Source organism: Tauraco erythrolophus, chromosome 14, assembly GCF_009769465.1.
Source record: "Tauraco erythrolophus isolate bTauEry1 chromosome 14, bTauEry1.pri, whole genome shotgun sequence".
NCBI lineage: Eukaryota > Metazoa > Chordata > Aves > Musophagiformes > Musophagidae > Tauraco > Tauraco erythrolophus.
In genome coordinates this window covers 18,832,530-18,850,317 of record NC_141478.1, presented here as the reverse complement: position 1 = coordinate 18,850,317, position 17,788 = coordinate 18,832,530, and the positions used below count along the sequence as shown (strand labels likewise).

At 35.8% G+C, this 17,788-nt stretch overlaps 1 protein-coding gene across 4 annotated transcripts in view; it reads left to right on the top strand.

Annotated features, from left to right (window-relative positions):
* The window catches only part of VPS13C (vacuolar protein sorting 13 homolog C), a 98,671-nt gene that overhangs the window by 62,268 nt on the left and 18,615 nt on the right, over positions 1-17,788 (top strand). For all 4 annotated transcript variants that reach the window (XM_086620306.1, XM_086620307.1, XM_086620304.1 and 1 more), the window contains 20 exons: positions 395-659; positions 1,471-1,628; positions 2,144-2,265; positions 2,494-2,788; positions 3,437-3,826; positions 4,791-4,895; positions 5,620-5,784; positions 6,135-6,263; positions 7,838-7,971; positions 8,361-8,487; positions 9,938-10,173; positions 10,513-10,663; positions 11,715-11,855; positions 12,828-12,909; positions 13,009-13,078; positions 13,902-14,013; positions 15,023-15,136; positions 16,708-16,844; positions 17,104-17,185; positions 17,640-17,753. In XM_086620306.1, coding sequence (XP_086476432.1) covers positions 395-659; positions 1,471-1,628; positions 2,144-2,265; positions 2,494-2,788; positions 3,437-3,826; positions 4,791-4,895; positions 5,620-5,784; positions 6,135-6,263; positions 7,838-7,971; positions 8,361-8,487; positions 9,938-10,173; positions 10,513-10,663; positions 11,715-11,855; positions 12,828-12,909; positions 13,009-13,078; positions 13,902-14,013; positions 15,023-15,136; positions 16,708-16,844; positions 17,104-17,185; positions 17,640-17,753 — 3,129 coding nt within the window. The remainder of the gene's footprint in view (positions 1-394; positions 660-1,470; positions 1,629-2,143; positions 2,266-2,493; positions 2,789-3,436; positions 3,827-4,790; positions 4,896-5,619; positions 5,785-6,134; positions 6,264-7,837; positions 7,972-8,360; positions 8,488-9,937; positions 10,174-10,512; positions 10,664-11,714; positions 11,856-12,827; positions 12,910-13,008; positions 13,079-13,901; positions 14,014-15,022; positions 15,137-16,707; positions 16,845-17,103; positions 17,186-17,639; positions 17,754-17,788) is intronic.

The following is a 17,788-nucleotide window of genomic DNA, read 5'->3' as shown; positions in this document are numbered from 1 at the left end:
GTAAGTCTATTGGCAGTCAGATACCGTGGCTTTTGTGTACATAAACAAACGTATGTCAGCATAAGTTGTGGCTGAATATGTACATGGTCAATGTGCTTGGGACTTCTGTGTCTCAGATTTTATTTTTCTCTTACAACCCAACTGCTGTAGAAAATACTGAGGAGTGTGAGCGCTTATTGCAGCATAAACATTTGCTGCAAATCAGAATAAGAATGATATTTTCTGGAAGTTACCTTTACTTCCTTGAAATATAACTATGCAAAGCATAAGTGTTCCTATAGATACATGTTTTCTTTTTTCTTTAAAAGGGTAGTTGTGGGAACTTTTAAAGCCTTTATGTGTATGTTATTGTGGTTATTTATGTATGACATACTTTATATCTTGTTAATTACAGGCATTTTCAGAAGGGACTGCATCCACGTTTGACTATTCCTTTAAAGAGACAGCACCTTTCATAGTGAAAAATGCCCTAGGTGTTCCTCTCAAAGTGCTTCCTAGCTCAAGTTTTCGGATAGTTGGTTCAGTTGAAAAAGAAAACATGCATGATGTAGACATTGGTCAGAACATGGAACTGGAATACTCTGTTTTCGAAGCACCCCAACGAGGAAAGCTGTCTGCATTGTACCGACAAGAAAGCTCTGTCTTCTCTTTAAATTTAGGTATTGTGCTGGAGAACACAGTGTGTTATAACATGTTGAGAATGGGAAGATGGGGGAGTCAACATGGTTAAATTCAATGTAGTGAAAATTCAGGTTAAGTACACTGTGTTGAAACTACTTTTGAATACTGATGGCAGTTAAAAAAAAATAATTAAACCAGCTGCTGGACTGCTTAAAAAGATGTAAAATCCCTCTCCAGTTTTTCAGAGAGTAAAAAGTACAATATTTTTTCTCCCTCTTTACAAAAAAATGGAATACGCTCCAGTGGAGTTGTTGATAGGCCATCTTACCAGACCCCCTGGGACATAGGCCTATGAGTTCCAACTCGTGTTAAACAGGATTTTCATTCCTCATATCCCTACTACCTTTGGCTTTCTGTAGTTACCCAGTTGAAAGCAGTTACAATTTTTCTGTGTGTTCAGCTTTGCCAGAAAATACTCCTAGGAAAATAGGATAGAATAACTACTAATAGATAATCTGCTGGTTTTCTTTCCTTTTCATCCCATAGGAAGGTGCTTGGCCATGACACAAAATCATGTTCTGTGTTGCATTTTGTTAACTTACTCAACAAATACTTTAGTTTACTGTTCGCTGTCTTGATTGTGTTATGTAGAAGTTGAAGTCTTCAAGAGTTTTCTGACCTTAAAGCTTGCCTTCAGTGGTGCTCAAATACCTTTTCAAGGTGCATTTGACAGAGTGCTTTGATCCTGGTTGTTGCTGAGTTGAGAGAAGCTTAAGTATTGTTCATATAGAAAATGTTTGTGTGATTTGTTTTGCCTAATTAAGACTTTTGTATGTTTTTATGGATTAGGACTTCAAGGATATAAAGAAGTGGTAAACATTCCCATAGCCAAACCAGGTCGACGACTGTACAACGTGAGAAACCTTGTTGACTGTTCAGACTCGATCATTGTACAGATAGATGCTACAGAAGGAAATAAGGTTATTACTGTACGATCTCCTCTGCAGGTAAAAGAAACAACCAACCAAACCAAAATCCTGAAAACAGTGATCTTATCTGAATGACTTTGCTTTTTTCCTTAATGCATTTTTTGTGATGATACTTCTTCCAAAAGGTTACTTGAAAGCAAAATATTAAGTATGTTACTCTATTTGTTACATGAATTTTGATCTGTGTTCTGTATGTGTGTGTCTTCTTGATAAATGAAAAATTTGGTTTTTACTTTTAAGTTTTGGCTTTCTGTTATCTTCAACACTGAGGTTGGCATATGTAGTTTTTATGTGACCTGACATTTTAAGTGTGTTTTTCAATTCATGGAACTTAAAAGTAGCATAGTTTTTCTCATCTGCTTGCGTACTGTTCTCCTTCAGAAATGTATTTCTTACTAAGACACATAGAACTCTGATTTTCAGAGGAGTTTAATGAAGTCTACTAATGTTGTTTTTCCTTGTTGCTGTTCATACTATTTCCTTTAGAAATTTGCAACATAGAAATGTAATCAATTTATGCATTTTGATCCTAGATCAAGAACCATTTCTCAATCCCATTTATAATCTATAAACTGGCTAGAGACTCCAAGTCGCTGGAGCCAATTGGCATATCCAAGCCAGAAGAGGAATTTCATGTTCCTTTACATTCATACAGGTACACTCTGTTCTGTAGGGCTAATCTTTGTGAGTGATGCACAAATACAGCATTAGGGTGGAAGCTTAAATTTGCACTTGGAACTCTTCCTGACTGAGCTAAAAAACCAAACTGCTACCTTTATTAGGAAGTTAGTGTGCTGCAGAATATTAGCAATTACTTTAAAATTAATTAAGTTAGCTGTCAATGTATAACTATTGTGTACTATTATCTGCCTTCTTCCCATAGGTGTCACCTATATGTTCGACCAACAGGAATGTTAGAGGGTCAGTTCAATGAGTCCACGACTTACATTGTCTGGAGGGAAGAGCTACATAGGAGCAATGAAGTGAAGTGCTTGTTACAGTGCCCAGCCACTGAGACAAATTTCTTGCCTCTAATAATCAGCTCAACAGCTGTACCTGATGAACTAAATTTCATTTCCACTTCTGGAGGGGAGTGGGATCCTGCCTACATTATCCACTTTTACCCTACACTGACTGTGAGGAATCTTTTACCATACTCCTTGAGATACTTACTTGAGGTGAGTAAGTTTAGGGTTTTATTTGTAAATCCTTCACTTATTTTAAGTAAGACTGTCTGTATTTAGAAGTGGAGATGCATTTAGTGTGGAAGATACTACTGAATGTTGTTTTTTACATTTTCTGTTGAGTTTTTTACATTTCTGTTGAGTGACAGTAAAATATAGTGTTTCTCAGTAAAAATTAGGAAAGCTGTTGTGGGATGCTACTGCCTGAGGAAAGCCGTGCTACCAAACAGGATGGCACAGCTGCATACTTTCTGCCTTGGGTGTTCTTTGGTGTGAAAAATCCTGGCTGTACATCTGCAGCACAGTCCAATTCAGTGTTCCCTCCTGTATTGTAAGTGTATCAATAAGAGCTCATTGCCAAAATCCATTGGGAAATAAGGTAACAGAGGTAGAGGTTACACTGGAACTAGTTTGCCTTCCTGAAATCCAGAATTAAGCAGTCTTTACTCTCCTGTAAGAAAAGTGCAGTTGATCTCAAATTATTCATAGGATCAGGCTCAAATGAAGGTGATATGGAGATTGGCACATGTGGTGCTGAGATCTTCTCTCGCAGGATGCACGTTTCAGAATAAATTGATGTTTGTTTGAATACCTAAATTTTATATATTAAAAACTAAATTTGCCTCTTGATTTTTGCTACAGGGAACAGCGGAAGCCCGGGAATTGGTGGAAGGGAGTGCTGCAGATGTTTTTCATTCAAGAATCAGTGGAGAAATAATGGAGCTTGTATTGATAAAATATCAAGGCAAAGACTGGAATGGGCATCTTAAAATTCATGATGGGATGCCTGAATTTTTTTCTGTGTGTTTCACATCCCATTCTGCAATGGTGATGACGGTGGATATTTACATACACACTAGGCGCATTGGAAGCCGTATGATCTTGTCTGTGTTCAGTCCTTATTGGATAATCAACAAGACCTCCCGTGTTCTCCAGTATCGAGCTGAAGACACTCACGTGAAGCATCCAGCAGACTACAGAGATATTGTTTTGTTCTCCTTTAAAAAGAAAAATATTTTTAGTAAAAATAAGGTATGCTTACTTGAAGCTGCGGTTGGGATGGTGTTTTAAAATCCTGCTCTGAAGGGGAAAACACACACATTGTGTCTGAGGATTTTTTTGGTAGTATTTAAATTCATGTGCTTTCATTTGATTGCTGCTTTCTTCTTGTTAATGATAGTTTTTGGACTAAGTAGAAGGGAAAGCAGGTAGACAAAAAGTTATTGCAGCTTTTTCCAGGTCTTGCACTGCTTAGAGCTACTTGGCCAACTTTCATCCTGGCCAGGTGATAGAGCGGTTAGGTCCGGAGAACTCAGTGGGTACGCTACTGGAAAACTGTTTCCTTGAGGAGGGCAATTTAATGTAGAAATGTAAAATAGGAGCGTGGACTCCCTTCACAGTCAAAAGGAAGACTGCTCTGAATCTTTCTATAGAGGCATTTTCCATTGATTAAAGAGCTCTTTGACATTTTAAATGCACAATGTAAATATTCTGTCCTATGTTAAAGATGTTTCTTTTGTTTTGACATATTTGCATGGTCAAATGATGAGTACTGTAGTTGAGGATTTTTCTCTGAAGTGACCCTTCTTTCCTTGTAAATTATCTTTTTTCACCTGACAGTAGTTGATGATGGAAGAAACAGTTTTGACAAGGTGTTTTTTTGATTATTTCCTCCACCCTCTTCAAGTTTGTGAAGGACGACAAAACTTTAGGTTTTTTCTTCCCATCAATGTCTGTGTTCTCATTGACGTGTATGTTCATGACAACTCCTCTATTTTGCTACCTTTTACCCAGAACTCAGGCACAGACTAAGAAATCGGGATATGAATAGTGATACTACATGCTTAAGCTTATCTTAACTTACAGAAAGTTTTAAAAGCACTTAAGTGTTGTCTTTATACTGCTACATGTGATAAAATTACACTCTACAATGCATGAACTATAAACCTAAAATGAATTTATTGAAGTACTTCCCGTGTTGTTCTTTCATGTGTAGATCCAGTTATGTATTTCAACTAGTACTTGGTCCAGTAGCTTTTCCCTTGATACTGTAGGAAGCTATGGATGCGTCAGGTGTTCAGCTAATAACATGGACTATCTGGTAAGATAATTTTCTGCGTTTTGTGGAGCTCTCTTGGGGTTCTTTTGGCTTGACTTTTTTTTTCTTTAAGATCTTTGTTTCACTACTTACAGTGCTTTTAAATCATGGGAGTATTTAACATGTAGAGTAATAATTTTTATGCCCCAGCTCTTCAGGTCTGCATCTGGCAACAGGTAATTTCACTAACAAGAAGTTTCAGTGCAATTCATAATCATGTGGTTTATGGAAAATACAATGGCGAACTCGCATAGTGGAGACTAGTGTTCGTATTGAAAATTCATAATAGTTTGTGAGTGTTTAGATCTTCACTCAGCAGCCTTGCCTAAGTACGTTTCCACAACTAAGCAGAATGAAGAATAAGCTTCACAATAATATGCAGATATGTGGGGAGATGCCTTTCCATATACTTTTCAACTGACCTCTGATGATACAATCATTTTAGGTTGTCTTAATTTACTGTAGAGGAATTCCTGTTGGATTTTCCCCACAAATGCCATAGCTACAAGATGCTACAGCTAAAATTGTCTCTTCACCATTATGTTTGTGCTGCATAGTCCGCTGCATTGTACTGCATGCAGTTTGGTTTTTTTATTACAGGCGTTCAGAAGAGGAGTGTTGTGTGCTAGCCTGTGTAATTACAGTAACGTTGGCTTTTCTTTTTTTCCATCTTGACTTCTCTTAACTGTGTTGTTGATTGTTTGCTCAAATTGTCCTTGTTCAACAGGTTGGAGTTACCATCAAAATGAGCAGTTTTAACTTGACCAGGATAGTTACCTTCACTCCATTCTACACAATAGCAAACAAATCTTCTCTGGAACTAGAAGTTGGAGAAATTGGTCCTAATGGCTCTTTTCCAACTAATAAATGGAATTATATCTCAGCTTCAGAGGTAGTGTTTCATTTTTTTCGGTTGAATGTTACTATAGACAAACAACTGGTCTCTAGCTGTCACTTCAGGAAAAAGCAGATATCTTTCAGAAGCTTGGTCATTTCTGATGGCACCATCTGGATACTTCACATGTAGGGCAACTTGAACAGCGTAGGTTGCATATGTTGGTAAATTAATCAAGTCCATCAGGTTAGATAATTTACTAAATGTAGATGAGATGTTTCAGTAGATACTGGGGCAAGAAATAAAGCATTTGAAATGATTTTAATCACACAAGACTCTTTGTGTTACTGCTGGCTTACTGTATTGAACACATGTGAACTGTTAATAACATGTTTCTTCTTCTACAGTGTCTTCCGTTTTGGCCTGAAAACTCATCTGGTGAACTTTGTGTAAGAGTGGTTGGCTATGAAAGCTCATCCAAACCATTCCTGTTTAAAGCCCAGGATAATGGTACTCTGCTGAGGCTGGAAGAATTGGTGAGACTGCCTTTGTGTGACCTGTTCTTAAAGCTCCATTTTAGCCTTACAGTATTGAATTTAGGAAAGCTTGACTCCCCAAGGTCATCAAGGTTGAAACTTTGTGCCTTAAGGTGTTGGTGCACTGCACTTGGGTTATATTGCATAAAAAAGGTTGTCAGTCAAGTTCGCAGTGTTGTTAATATTTTCATAACATGTGTGATCAAGTTGATTTAGTTTTGAGAAGCTTATAGGAAGCTGAACAGCTCTATTGCTATTAAATTAAAAATGGTATACTGCACCTCTTAACATCTGTTCTTTTGCAGAAGATATTTTTATGTGCCGCCAGTTTTTTTTTTAAATAGTCATCCTAAAATAGAATTTATCTCTTGTTTTCTTGATAATCTATCATGATTATCATGTTGGAGACACAGTTCATGGCTAAAATAATTTGATTTGTTTAGTACAATCTTAATTATTTCAGAAATCACCCTAGTCTAGCGTTAGAGAATGCATATATAAATGTAGCATGTTCAGACAAGTCTTTGGAGATAATGCTTATCATAATTAGCTGAAATACAAGTGACACTGAGGATAATCTAGCTCTCCAAGTTTGCTGAAGCAGTTTGAAAAACTTTTTTTGGAACGAGATGTCATCAATGATCTGGTGTTCTGTTGATGTTAATTAGAATAGTGATTACTTTTTCTTCACTCTTCTAAGATAGTAGATGGTTCAGCTTTGCAAGAGAAAGCTTTCTAGTCTCATATGTAGTGAGATTTTACTGCTACTATGTAGAGGGCTAATTTCTCACATCACTCTGATGTGTGCTGGACAATCTGTAAGATCGTCTTTCTCAAAGGTAGACGTGTCCCCTCTCACCTCTACTCCAGACCTTACAGCATAATGAAATGTCAACTTATCTCACTAGACAAGCATTCAAGAAAGCTATCTGAAGAGACTCTCCAAAAGGGAAAGGCTGAGGTACCTCCTTTATATAAGCAAATGATAAAAATAGCACTGTGCATACCTCGAATACCTTGCAAATATACTGGAAGAAAGCAGGATCTGGAAAGCCACTAGAAGAAAGACTTACAATGATTTGTTTAGAAGTTTAATCAACAGAACTTTTCTGCTCAGTGATCAGTTTGTTAATATGCTATTGTTACATTTGTTATGACTTAAAAACTTTAGTTCACTTGTCTAGAGTAGCCTTTCAGTTTTTTTAAGGGGTATGCAGGAAAGTGCAGTTTTTAAAGATAACTTCAACTTTTGTAACAGCAAATGAAGGGACTGCTTGCCTATACTTTTTACTGAACTTGGACAAATAAAGTAGTTCTTTAAAATGTTAAAATTTGAATATAATTCTTCAATTAAGTTAAATCAACAAGTAGTTTGTAGATGCTACTGATACCTTTCTTAAGCCAGTGGCCATGATTTCAGCTTACCATTACTAGATAACATAGAGTACGTTTCTTTTCTTCATTTGTTTTTACACATCTTACAAAGACTGATCTAAAAATAATAATTTAGTCTGTTCTAACTTGAATTTATGCATAGAACAAATATTGAACATTCTGTCTAACTTTCTTTCCAGAATGGGGGCTTACTGGTAGATGTGAATGTTTCTGAGCATTCTACTCTCATAAGCTTCTCAGATTACCATGAGGGAGCTGCTCCAGCTCTTATTGTTAACCATACTTCATGGGACTCTCTCAGATATAAACAGAGGTATGTGAAAGAAACTGTTCACCATTGGTTGCTTGACCAGGGCGTATCCTTTGTGCAGAAAGTAGTTCTATTTTACCATTATGGTACTTAGGAAAATAGGAAAAAAACTTTTCTTCACCATAATCTTTTAATGGAGTATTTTATGTCTACTTTGAAGCAGTCTTCATAGTTTGGGAAAGTGGAGAGAATAAAGTGGGACTACAGATCTTAGTTCACTAAGAACTTAGTTAGAGCTGGACTTGTTTGGAGTGGGTAGCCTAGGCCCTTCATGCCTCACCCCAGCAGCTGGAGGGATGGAGTATATAGCACCGTAATCTGCTTGCACCGCTTCAATCAGTGGTCTTAGCCAGTAAATGCTGTCATTTTACTCCTTTTCTTTTAACCTGCAGTGGATTACAAGAGGAAATGGAGTTGAAACCAAAGCAAGTATGCCTGTTTGCGTGGACAGATCCTACTAAAACAAGAAAATTGACTTGGGGCTACTCCCAAAATTTTGGTGAACATGACCTGCTTAAGGTAAATGTCAAAAAGGGAGAAGTAAATGCAGAACCAATCTAGGACTAAAACAAGTCTGTGATTATCTGGGAGAAAGCTGCTTCAGTTAACTGCATCCATCTTGTCTTGTAAGAGGCTTTTGAGCCTGCTCTCAAGTAGCAAGATTTTAGATGTTTAGATTAATATAATTGGAGGATTGATCACAAACTCCAACCTGCATTTTCTCCATGGTTTTCTTGGGTATGAAAGAAGAAGGGTAAAGTGTATGAGCTGTGGAAGTATCTAAATAACATAGATGATGAATAATTCACCAGTTTTCTAGTAGTGCTGCATTTGGCTTAAGTATCTCCATAAAGATGGAGAAAACCCTTAAACTCTTGACTGTCGTGACTTGCTTCCTATGGGAAATGCTTGTGTGGAGCAGAAGACTGAGTTGCTCACTGAGAGCTATTTCAGTGTTTAACTACTGCAGTATTAAAATAGGAAAATGTGTCAAGTGGGTGCAAAATAACAATGATCAAGATAGAAAATGAGTGAGGGAAAGAGGGAAGCTATAACTAGAAGCAGAGGTAACTAGAAGAGGTAAGAGTAAGTAAACTAAGACTGGGCGAGTATTTTGTTGAAGAATGGGGAAGCAAGCGTAGATGGAGGAAAGTTTTTCCCACTTCACTGGAATGCAGGCTAAATGAAGTCCTCTGTGTCTAAATAGCAGCCCTCTTGCACCTTCTACTAGACTGAATTCTTCAGAGGTGGTTTGGTTTTTATGTTGATTAGGCACCGATTTAAGAAAATGGAAATTAATAGCAGCTAGAAGTAGGAACAGGAAAGCAAGTTTGTGTCCATTATACTGGGAATGGATTTAGTTTCTCACAACCGAACTCTGACAGTTAACCAATTGCAGTGTGCTTTACTGTATAAGCACTTTCTTGAGTCAAAACTTTTACTTTAAAAAATGTTTTTAAACTGATTTCATTAGTATATAGTTATGGTTACATTCATGATCGTTTTGGGCTTTTTAGAAAAGGGCTTTAACTATCTCAGTTTTACCTCACAAATTAACAAATCGGGAATATCTGCATTTGAGGAGCAGAGATCTTAATCATTGTCTGGTTTTACTGTTTCATGGAATGTGGTTTAATGCCTTCTTCCTCCATCACCTACAATTCTAAGTCCTTTCTTTTGCTGTGAATGCCTTTGTTTACTAATAATTTCCAATATTATTCTCATCCACTGGAATGGCTGGAATGCCTACTTTTCAAAGGAAAAAAAAAATCTCAACCTCCAACTTCTTTTCAGTGTTTTGGATACAAGATGCCAGCAGATCAGTATGGTGCAGTAATGGAACAAACAAGAAAAAGTAATACTGAATTACGATTTGTATGGATGCCAGTAAACTTAACTATAAATGTACAGCAACATTGTGGATAATATATACTTAGTATATACATTTTTTTTTTTTCCCTCAATACAGGATGACTGTGGCCAATTCCCTTACAATGCAAATACTCAGATACACTGGGTGTCTTTCCTGGATGGACGCCAACGAGTGCTGCTTTTCACAGATGATGTTGCATTAGTTTCTAAAGCACGACAAGCAGAGGAGCTGGAACAACCTGATCAAGAAATAAACTTGTCAATCCATAGTCTTGGACTTTCTCTTGTTAACAATGAAAATAAAAAAGAAATCTCTTATATAGGAATTACTAGGTACTGCACATGGAAGCCTAAATATTCCTTTGAATAATGAGAATTTGACAGCATATTATAATTTTAGCAGTACCGTTGAGTTGAAAGGGACATTTTTGAAATGAAATGAATATAAGTGGAACCTTTTAAAGTAAAATTAAGTTCTACATTTATTCTTGCTGGGCAATAAGTAGAATTTACTTGAATTAGTGGGATTTAATTGCCTCCTTTCTTAGCTTCTGTTGAAAAGTAAACAATAGTTTTTTGAGACTGAAAAATTAGAATATTTTTTACATAATTTGCATGTGTAAGAAAGGTTTAAGTACTTTTAAATTGTTAACCTTATTATTTGTTTTGCAGTTCTGGTGTTGTTTGGGAACTGAAACCAAGGCAAAAATGGAAGCCATTTAATCAGAAGCAAATAAACCTGTTGGAACAAGCTTATCAAAAGTATCTTTGTAAGAGTGCTTTCCAGGCTCCAGGTTGGCATAAACTAGACAGCGATACTGAGGTATGTTTTGAGGTTGCAGTGTTTAAATGGTTGCAGAACATGTACAACAGTTCAAACAGACTTCTGTTTTGCTATGTAAGGATAGATGCGGTGTTAAGAGGAACACAAACAGAAAGCAAGCTCTTTTTTTGGGGATAGTTTCATGTTCTGTACAGTACAACAGTTTGTCTTGAGGTAGTACTGAGGCAGTACTGAGATATTTTCCAGACATATATTATGAAGTAAGAATCTCAAAGATTTTTGCTTTTGTGTGGTAGAAAAGATTGCTTGGTATCTGCATGTTAGTTAGGAACCTTTAGTCACATTGATGTAACATAAATTCTTGGCAGAAATCTTGGGTTTAGCTTCTTTAGAAGCTGCAATTCCCATGACTTGATACGGTAAAGGAGCCTATAGTGTTCAAAGACTCTTGAAATTAGTTTAATTGAGCTTTTTTAGACAGTAATTATACATACCTGTATTTCACGTGTAAATTTAATGTGTTGAAATGGCCAAGTAAAATACAGGCATTTTGGAGTACCATGATCAGGCTTATTTTCCGTATCATCCCTTCGTTTGAAAAGCAGATGTACCCTCAGCTGTGTGAATACTTTGGTTTTGTACATTGCAGTAGTGCGTTTAAAGTACGTGGTACCAAAAACTTGTCTCTGTAAGTTCTTACTTTGACTTTTAATAAAAGGAGAGCTTTTTCATTTTGCTTCTCATAAATTAAATGTTTCAGGATCAGGGTAAAAGCATCAGCTGGGAAGGTAGTCAGCTGCATGTAGATGTCTTTAATTATGCCAGTGTAATATAAAACTCATGAAGAGATAAGATGACACAGAGGTTCTTGCCTGGGACAACTCAAGTTGCAGTGTAATGTGCTTACCAGACAAACTTGTGGTTTTCATTGCTTTCCATGGAACTAATTGGAATGAGTAATTCAGTAGTCATGTGATCATGAAATAAGGAAAAATGCAGATTTCATTCACCAGGCTGTCTACTAATAACATAACATCTTATTATTTCTTTAATTAAAGTGTATGTTAGCTCTGCTTTCTTAAATTTCTAGGTGAATTTCAGTAAATTTCCAATGGAAATGCGTCTTCCAGTCAGATGCAGCATCCGACGCAACTTCCTGTCAGGAATTCAGGTGGAATTCAAACAGTCGCCTCACCAAAGAAGCTTACGGGCTCAGTTGTATTGGCTGCAGGTACCATCTGTTGTCGTGTTCTATAAACTAAACAGACACTTTAAAGCTTTTATTTTATTCCTTTATATGAAGAAGCATCTCAATCTTACATCTGTGGTGCTCTGTTCACCACGTCAGAGCAGTGCAAGTACTGTGAATGCTCCATTGATGGAAAAGTACTGCAGAACTGCTGTCCCAGGATTTTGCAAGTAGTGGGGAAAAAATTCCACATAATGGTGGGTTTATGTAAAGCAAGGTGCTATGATGGAAAGTTTATTTCTAAAGAGATGTGTTGTGATGTCCTAAAACAAAGAAACAAAAACCTCAACCTTTTTAAAAATTTTTTTACTGTAGTTTGTATATAGTCATGTAACATCTTATTCTAGAGAGTGGATCTAGACATTCAGAGATCTACTGTCTAATGAAAGGTAGATAATAGACATTTAAATACTCAAAAATAGTATGGAATAATATATCTGCCTGTAAGCTTAGAGGTAATTAATGTGCAGTACTTGCACCTGATTAACATAATCCAATCAGTGCTAATAGTGTTGCTAAATGAAACAATAGAGACTTGTGCATGTTACTTGTGAGAAGCATTTAGTAGTAGAGGAAAACAATGGTGAGAAATTATCATAATTGTCATCTTCATCTCCATTTGCTGCACTTCAGAGTCAGCCAGGGAAGGGAATAGTTTTCACTGTTACAGTCAATATACACCATTGGCTACAGACCCTCTAAATGGATCTTTGTGAGTGTGAACCTGTGTAAGGGTCCCTTGTGCAACGTTTCTAACCATCTGACCTTTTATAACTAGATAGGTAACACTCCAAAACAATTTCAGTGTGATCCTCTTCCTTGTTTCCCCAAAGTAAGAATGATGATATTCTTGAAAACAATGTATAAACGACTTTATTAATCCTTCTAAACCAGAAATGGTCTTTGATTATCATGTGATTAAAATATTCCTCTGATTATGCAATAATTTTTTAGGTTGATAATCAATTACCAGGATCAATGTTTCCTGTTGTATTTCACCCTGTAGCCCCTCCCAAGTCGATTGCTTTGGATTCAGGTGAGAGAAAGTCTTTAGTAATATCAGATTTATTCAGCCTCGAAGGTAGTAACTTGGCGACTTATTCTTTACCTACTTGGATTTTCTTTTTCTGTTTAGAACCAAAACCCTTCATTGACATCAGTGTCATCACTAGATTCAACGAATACAGCAAAGTGCTGCAATTCAAGTGAGTTGAACAGTGTGTTGTAATACAATTTCAAAGGTGTAACACATTTTAGAAGTGAATCTTGTCTTCAAGTTCTCCTAACCAAACAGCTCTTTGATTGAATTTTTAAACATCTCCAGTGAAAAAATATTCTAAAAGAAACTTAATTTTAGAAAGTAAGGACTGACAACGTGAAGGGACTGTTACGCAAATTCTTTAGTAATTATAGTTATTTCCCTCTTGTACTACAAGATCAGAGCTGCACGTCTGCTGTGCAGTGCTGGGTTGATTTGGTGCTCTAACAACAGGTAGTTCAGATGGTCTCTAGTGTAGCCCAGTACAGCATGTTTGTTACGAAATGTATGTTCTTCAGTTAATATGCCTGTCTTGACTTTCTGTACTAAAAATGAGACAAAAACCTTATACTGACAGTTTCTAATGCAAGTATCTGTACCCAACTAGTGTAGATATAATAACTGAGAATGGTGTATTTTAATAAAATAAATAATCAGTAATATGACTCTTGTAGAGAGACAGTGAATAAGGAAGAGATATTTTATCCATGAAGCACATGGAACTATAATTTACGAATGTAAGAAATAATTGGTGATGGTTAATATTTTTAGGCTAACTTTGAAAGTGTTAAGATATGTATTACGTTACTGTGTATTCTTCATGGCTCTGTGAGGCTGGCAAGCCCTTCTAGCTATAAACAGGCAGTTGACATGTCAGATTGTAAGTCTTAATCTGCAACATTGCGTAACAACTTCAGTTGTGTAGGGTAAGCACGTGATATTTGAGTTCAACTTCTACAAGTATACACTGTTTGGTTTTCCCATTTTAGATACTTCATGGTTCTCATCCAGGAAATGGCACTGAAAATCGATCAAGGGTTTTTAGGAGCACTTAGTGAACTTTTCACTCCATCTACAGACCCGGAAGCTGAAAGACAAAGGGTAACGTATGAGAGAGTGGGATTTTTGCCAGAATAAGGCCTTTATGGTAACAGTGTTGTGATTTTCTGAATACATCAGTTGAAATGAGTGAATATTGCATTTGACAACAGTGGATAAAGGGACACAGTAAGGTAATTTTCAGTGAAGCATTGGAATTTCTGTTAAACATTGGCTGTGAGCGTTACTAACTGACAAGTTTGAATAACTGAAGCTTAGGTATGAGTAACTGGTTTTTCTGCTCTTTTAATGTTTCATCAATTGACCATGCAGTTGTTTCACCTGTGGCTACAAAGTGTTAAGGCTGGTACATGAAATATGGTTGGGGTTTATAGAGTTGGCTTCTAATTGTCTGTTAGTCTATTTTGTCTTTAGAGAGCAGAAGAAACAGATTTTTGTGGCTCTAAACTCTTACATAGCTGGATAGTATTCAGAAAGGTCACATTTGGTTTTAGTGTGCATAGGAGTCGTTCTTACAAGTTTCTTTTTGGTAAAAATGATGTCTTCGGAGGTACTGTATAAAAATTCTGATTTTGTAAGGAAATATAAAAATGCAAAGAACCTCAGGAAGTTGTTTTTCTAGTATTTCTACATTAATTTAGAAGTGATACCTTAAGTGATTGAGAAATTTAAAGGAATATCAAGTGATACAGTGTAGATTGGAAAAGTCACCCAGAAATTGTTGTGGGTTTGGTTTTTCAGGGGGTTGTTTTTTGTTTGTGTGTTTGGTTTTTTTTTATCCTGGATTGTAGAAAAATATAGTACAGTTGTAATCTGATACACAGAAGTATCCAGTTTTGGAGGTGTTGGCTATTTCACTAATTAGTTAATGGTTTTATTACATTTGGTTATGATTATTATTGCTGCTTATTTATATGTATGTATATTTTCACCTACATTTATATATAATGTTGTTAATTACGTTACATTATATATACGTATAATTATGCTGGTTTATATGTTGATGAGAAACTTCTGTTCTATATTTTCTTTTTCTTTTTAATAAAAACAGTCTAAATTAATCCAGCAAGATGTAGATGCACTTAACACTGAGCTAATGGAGTCTTCCCTAACAGACCTGTCAATGCTCAGCTTCTTTGAGCATTTCCATATTTCTCCAATTAAGGTATGTAATGGAGATACTTTTGGTTTATAAAACACTTGATATCAATGCTCTCTTAATTCCTTAGAGTAAATACATTCTCAGATCAACTTTTTGGGTGATTGAGGTCTTCATGCTGTCTTCCTAATGGAGATTTTTTTTTTTATGTTCTCTAGAACTTAATACATTATTGGAAAATTTTCTTAGTTGCCCAAGAGTAGAAACAAACCCTTAATCATTGCTAAGTGGCAAGAGTCAATGAGTATAAAAATGAGGAAAGCTAGATGAAATGCTGGCCTGAAGGTATCCAGGTTGAAGTTATGATAAATTGTAGTAAAATATATTTTCATGGGCTTATCTTGACATCTCTCTTGAAACAGTTAGATTTTTTGTTTTGATTAAGGGAAGAAAGATCATCAGTAATTAGACATTCTGAATCTACAGAATGCTTCCCAAGGCTATCATGTTGAGTAAGAATTTAGAGGAAAATGAATTACTCGTTTTCTTTTTTCTTTTCTCTTTTTACTGAATGTATAATAGACAGACATAAACCCCAGTACAGGTGATGATATTCTGGCACTTTTTTTGACTTTTTACTGGATATCTGTTAGAGTACACTTAGAATCTTGGATTATTTTTTTTTCCTAATATGATAGTGCTTTTATACTTACAAGAATGTGAAGCTAGGGAAAACAAGAGAGGAACAAGATGCTATTGTGATATTTTAACTTCATCCTCTAGCTAGTCTGTTTGAAGTTGTTGAAGAAATGGTTTTGTTTTTAAGTGTCTTTTGCATCTTTATTTGAAATGTCTAGATGCGCTGTCCATTAAATACAGGAAGAGGCTTCTTTCACTCCTTTTTTATTTTTTCCCCTTGCTTCAGTGACCCATCCCAATATTCTACACCACTGGATAGTGGGAAGACTGTGAAACTGGCTGTGTGGCCTTGTGAAAAAAATTAAAAAATGGGAAATCTTTAAAAAGTCAAACCATACGGATTAGCTGTTATGCCCTCTTTTAAGGGAGTAGAAGGAAGCAATATTGATTATGTTGACGAACAAAGGAAAAGGAAAATAGTGTTCTGTTGTCTTCTCCATCCTTAAGATAAGCATGTGGATTTACTTGAAAAAAGTGTCTTATTGACACTAAACAATCCCATTTTTACAGTGTTAAAGACAGTTCGCTGAAGTTCATGCGTTTCCCCAAAAGAGTGACTCGTTGCAAAAATACACACCAGCTAGTTAAGTAAATCAGAATTTAAAATTTAACTTGCACTGGGAATTAAGCTCTGCCTATTTAACAAGTTATTTCTCTCATTGCTTACACAGTAGTTTACAAATGTAAACATAGCAAAAGTAAAACTTCTAGGGCAATTTGACACTTCTCTGTATGGAAATATTAAAAAAAAGTGTTATCAAAGCAATGCCATTGTGAGTTCAAGCATGTTTGTTGGAATTCTTAGATTTCCTCAAGGTGAGTAAAAATACTTTACCATTGTTTCACTACTGGTTTGTTTATATGTACACCGCACAACCTGTTTGCTCTTTGTCTTTTTGTCTTATTTTGTTGTCTTTTACTGACTCTTTTTCTGACAGTTACATTTGAGTCTGTCTCTGACTTCTGGTGAAGAAGCATCAGATAAGGGAGAAGACATGATAGCCATCCATTCTCTGAATTTGCTGTTGAAAAGTATTGGAGCTACTCTAACAGATGTGGATGATCTTATTTTCAAGTAAGCTAGTAAAGATGCTTTTTTAAAATCAAATTTTGAATAAAGCTACTATACATTTAATTGTTGGGTCCATGGTAAGCTTCAACTAGTATACATGTATACGGCTTTTGGGGAAAGAGAGGAATGGAGGGAATATGAGATTTGAGCTCTTTTTTAAGAGAATTAAAGAGAATTCAGGTTTGTCTGAAGGAAAAAAGAAAAATACTTAGAGGAGGAGGAGGAAGAGTATCTAACTAATGTGTAATTAATTTTCTTTCAGACTTGCTTTCTTTGAAATTAAGTATCAGTTCTACAAGAGAGATCAACTGATGAAGAGAGTTGTTAGACATTATAGTGAACAAGTAAGTTTATTTAATCGAGCCTTTGTGTAAAACTTTAAGTATCTTACAGAATACTGAAAATAGGAAAGGAAAGATGAATACTTCTAAGAGGTACTAATTTTAATTTCATGGTACTAAAGTAGGAATCTGGTGGTGCGTTACAAAAAAGGAAATTCAAAAGTGTCCTGAAAATGCGTTGAAGAATTTCAAATGATTGCTTCTGTTCTTTTTATTAATATTTTTCTTCACCAAACCAAAATATTCAATAGATATTCATACATATAATGCATCTTTTGACTAAGCCTGTCTTCATTCTAGTAGGAATACTTAGTTGAATACTCTTAACACCTTACTTACGTAGTAAATTAAAAAATTTACCTGCCTATGGAACTACGTGTAAGAATAGCTCTTAACACTGCTCTTGTTTTCTTTTTGTGGTTCTTTGTGGTTTTTTTTTTTCCCCCTCATTATTTAGCTCCTGAAACAGATGTATGTTCTTATACTTGGGTTAGATGTTCTTGGAAATCCTTTTGGCTTAATCAGAGGCTTGTCTGAGGGAGTTGAAGCTTTCTTCTATGAGCCGTTCCAGGTATGACCTCGTGATTCTTCAGTTGTGTATGAATA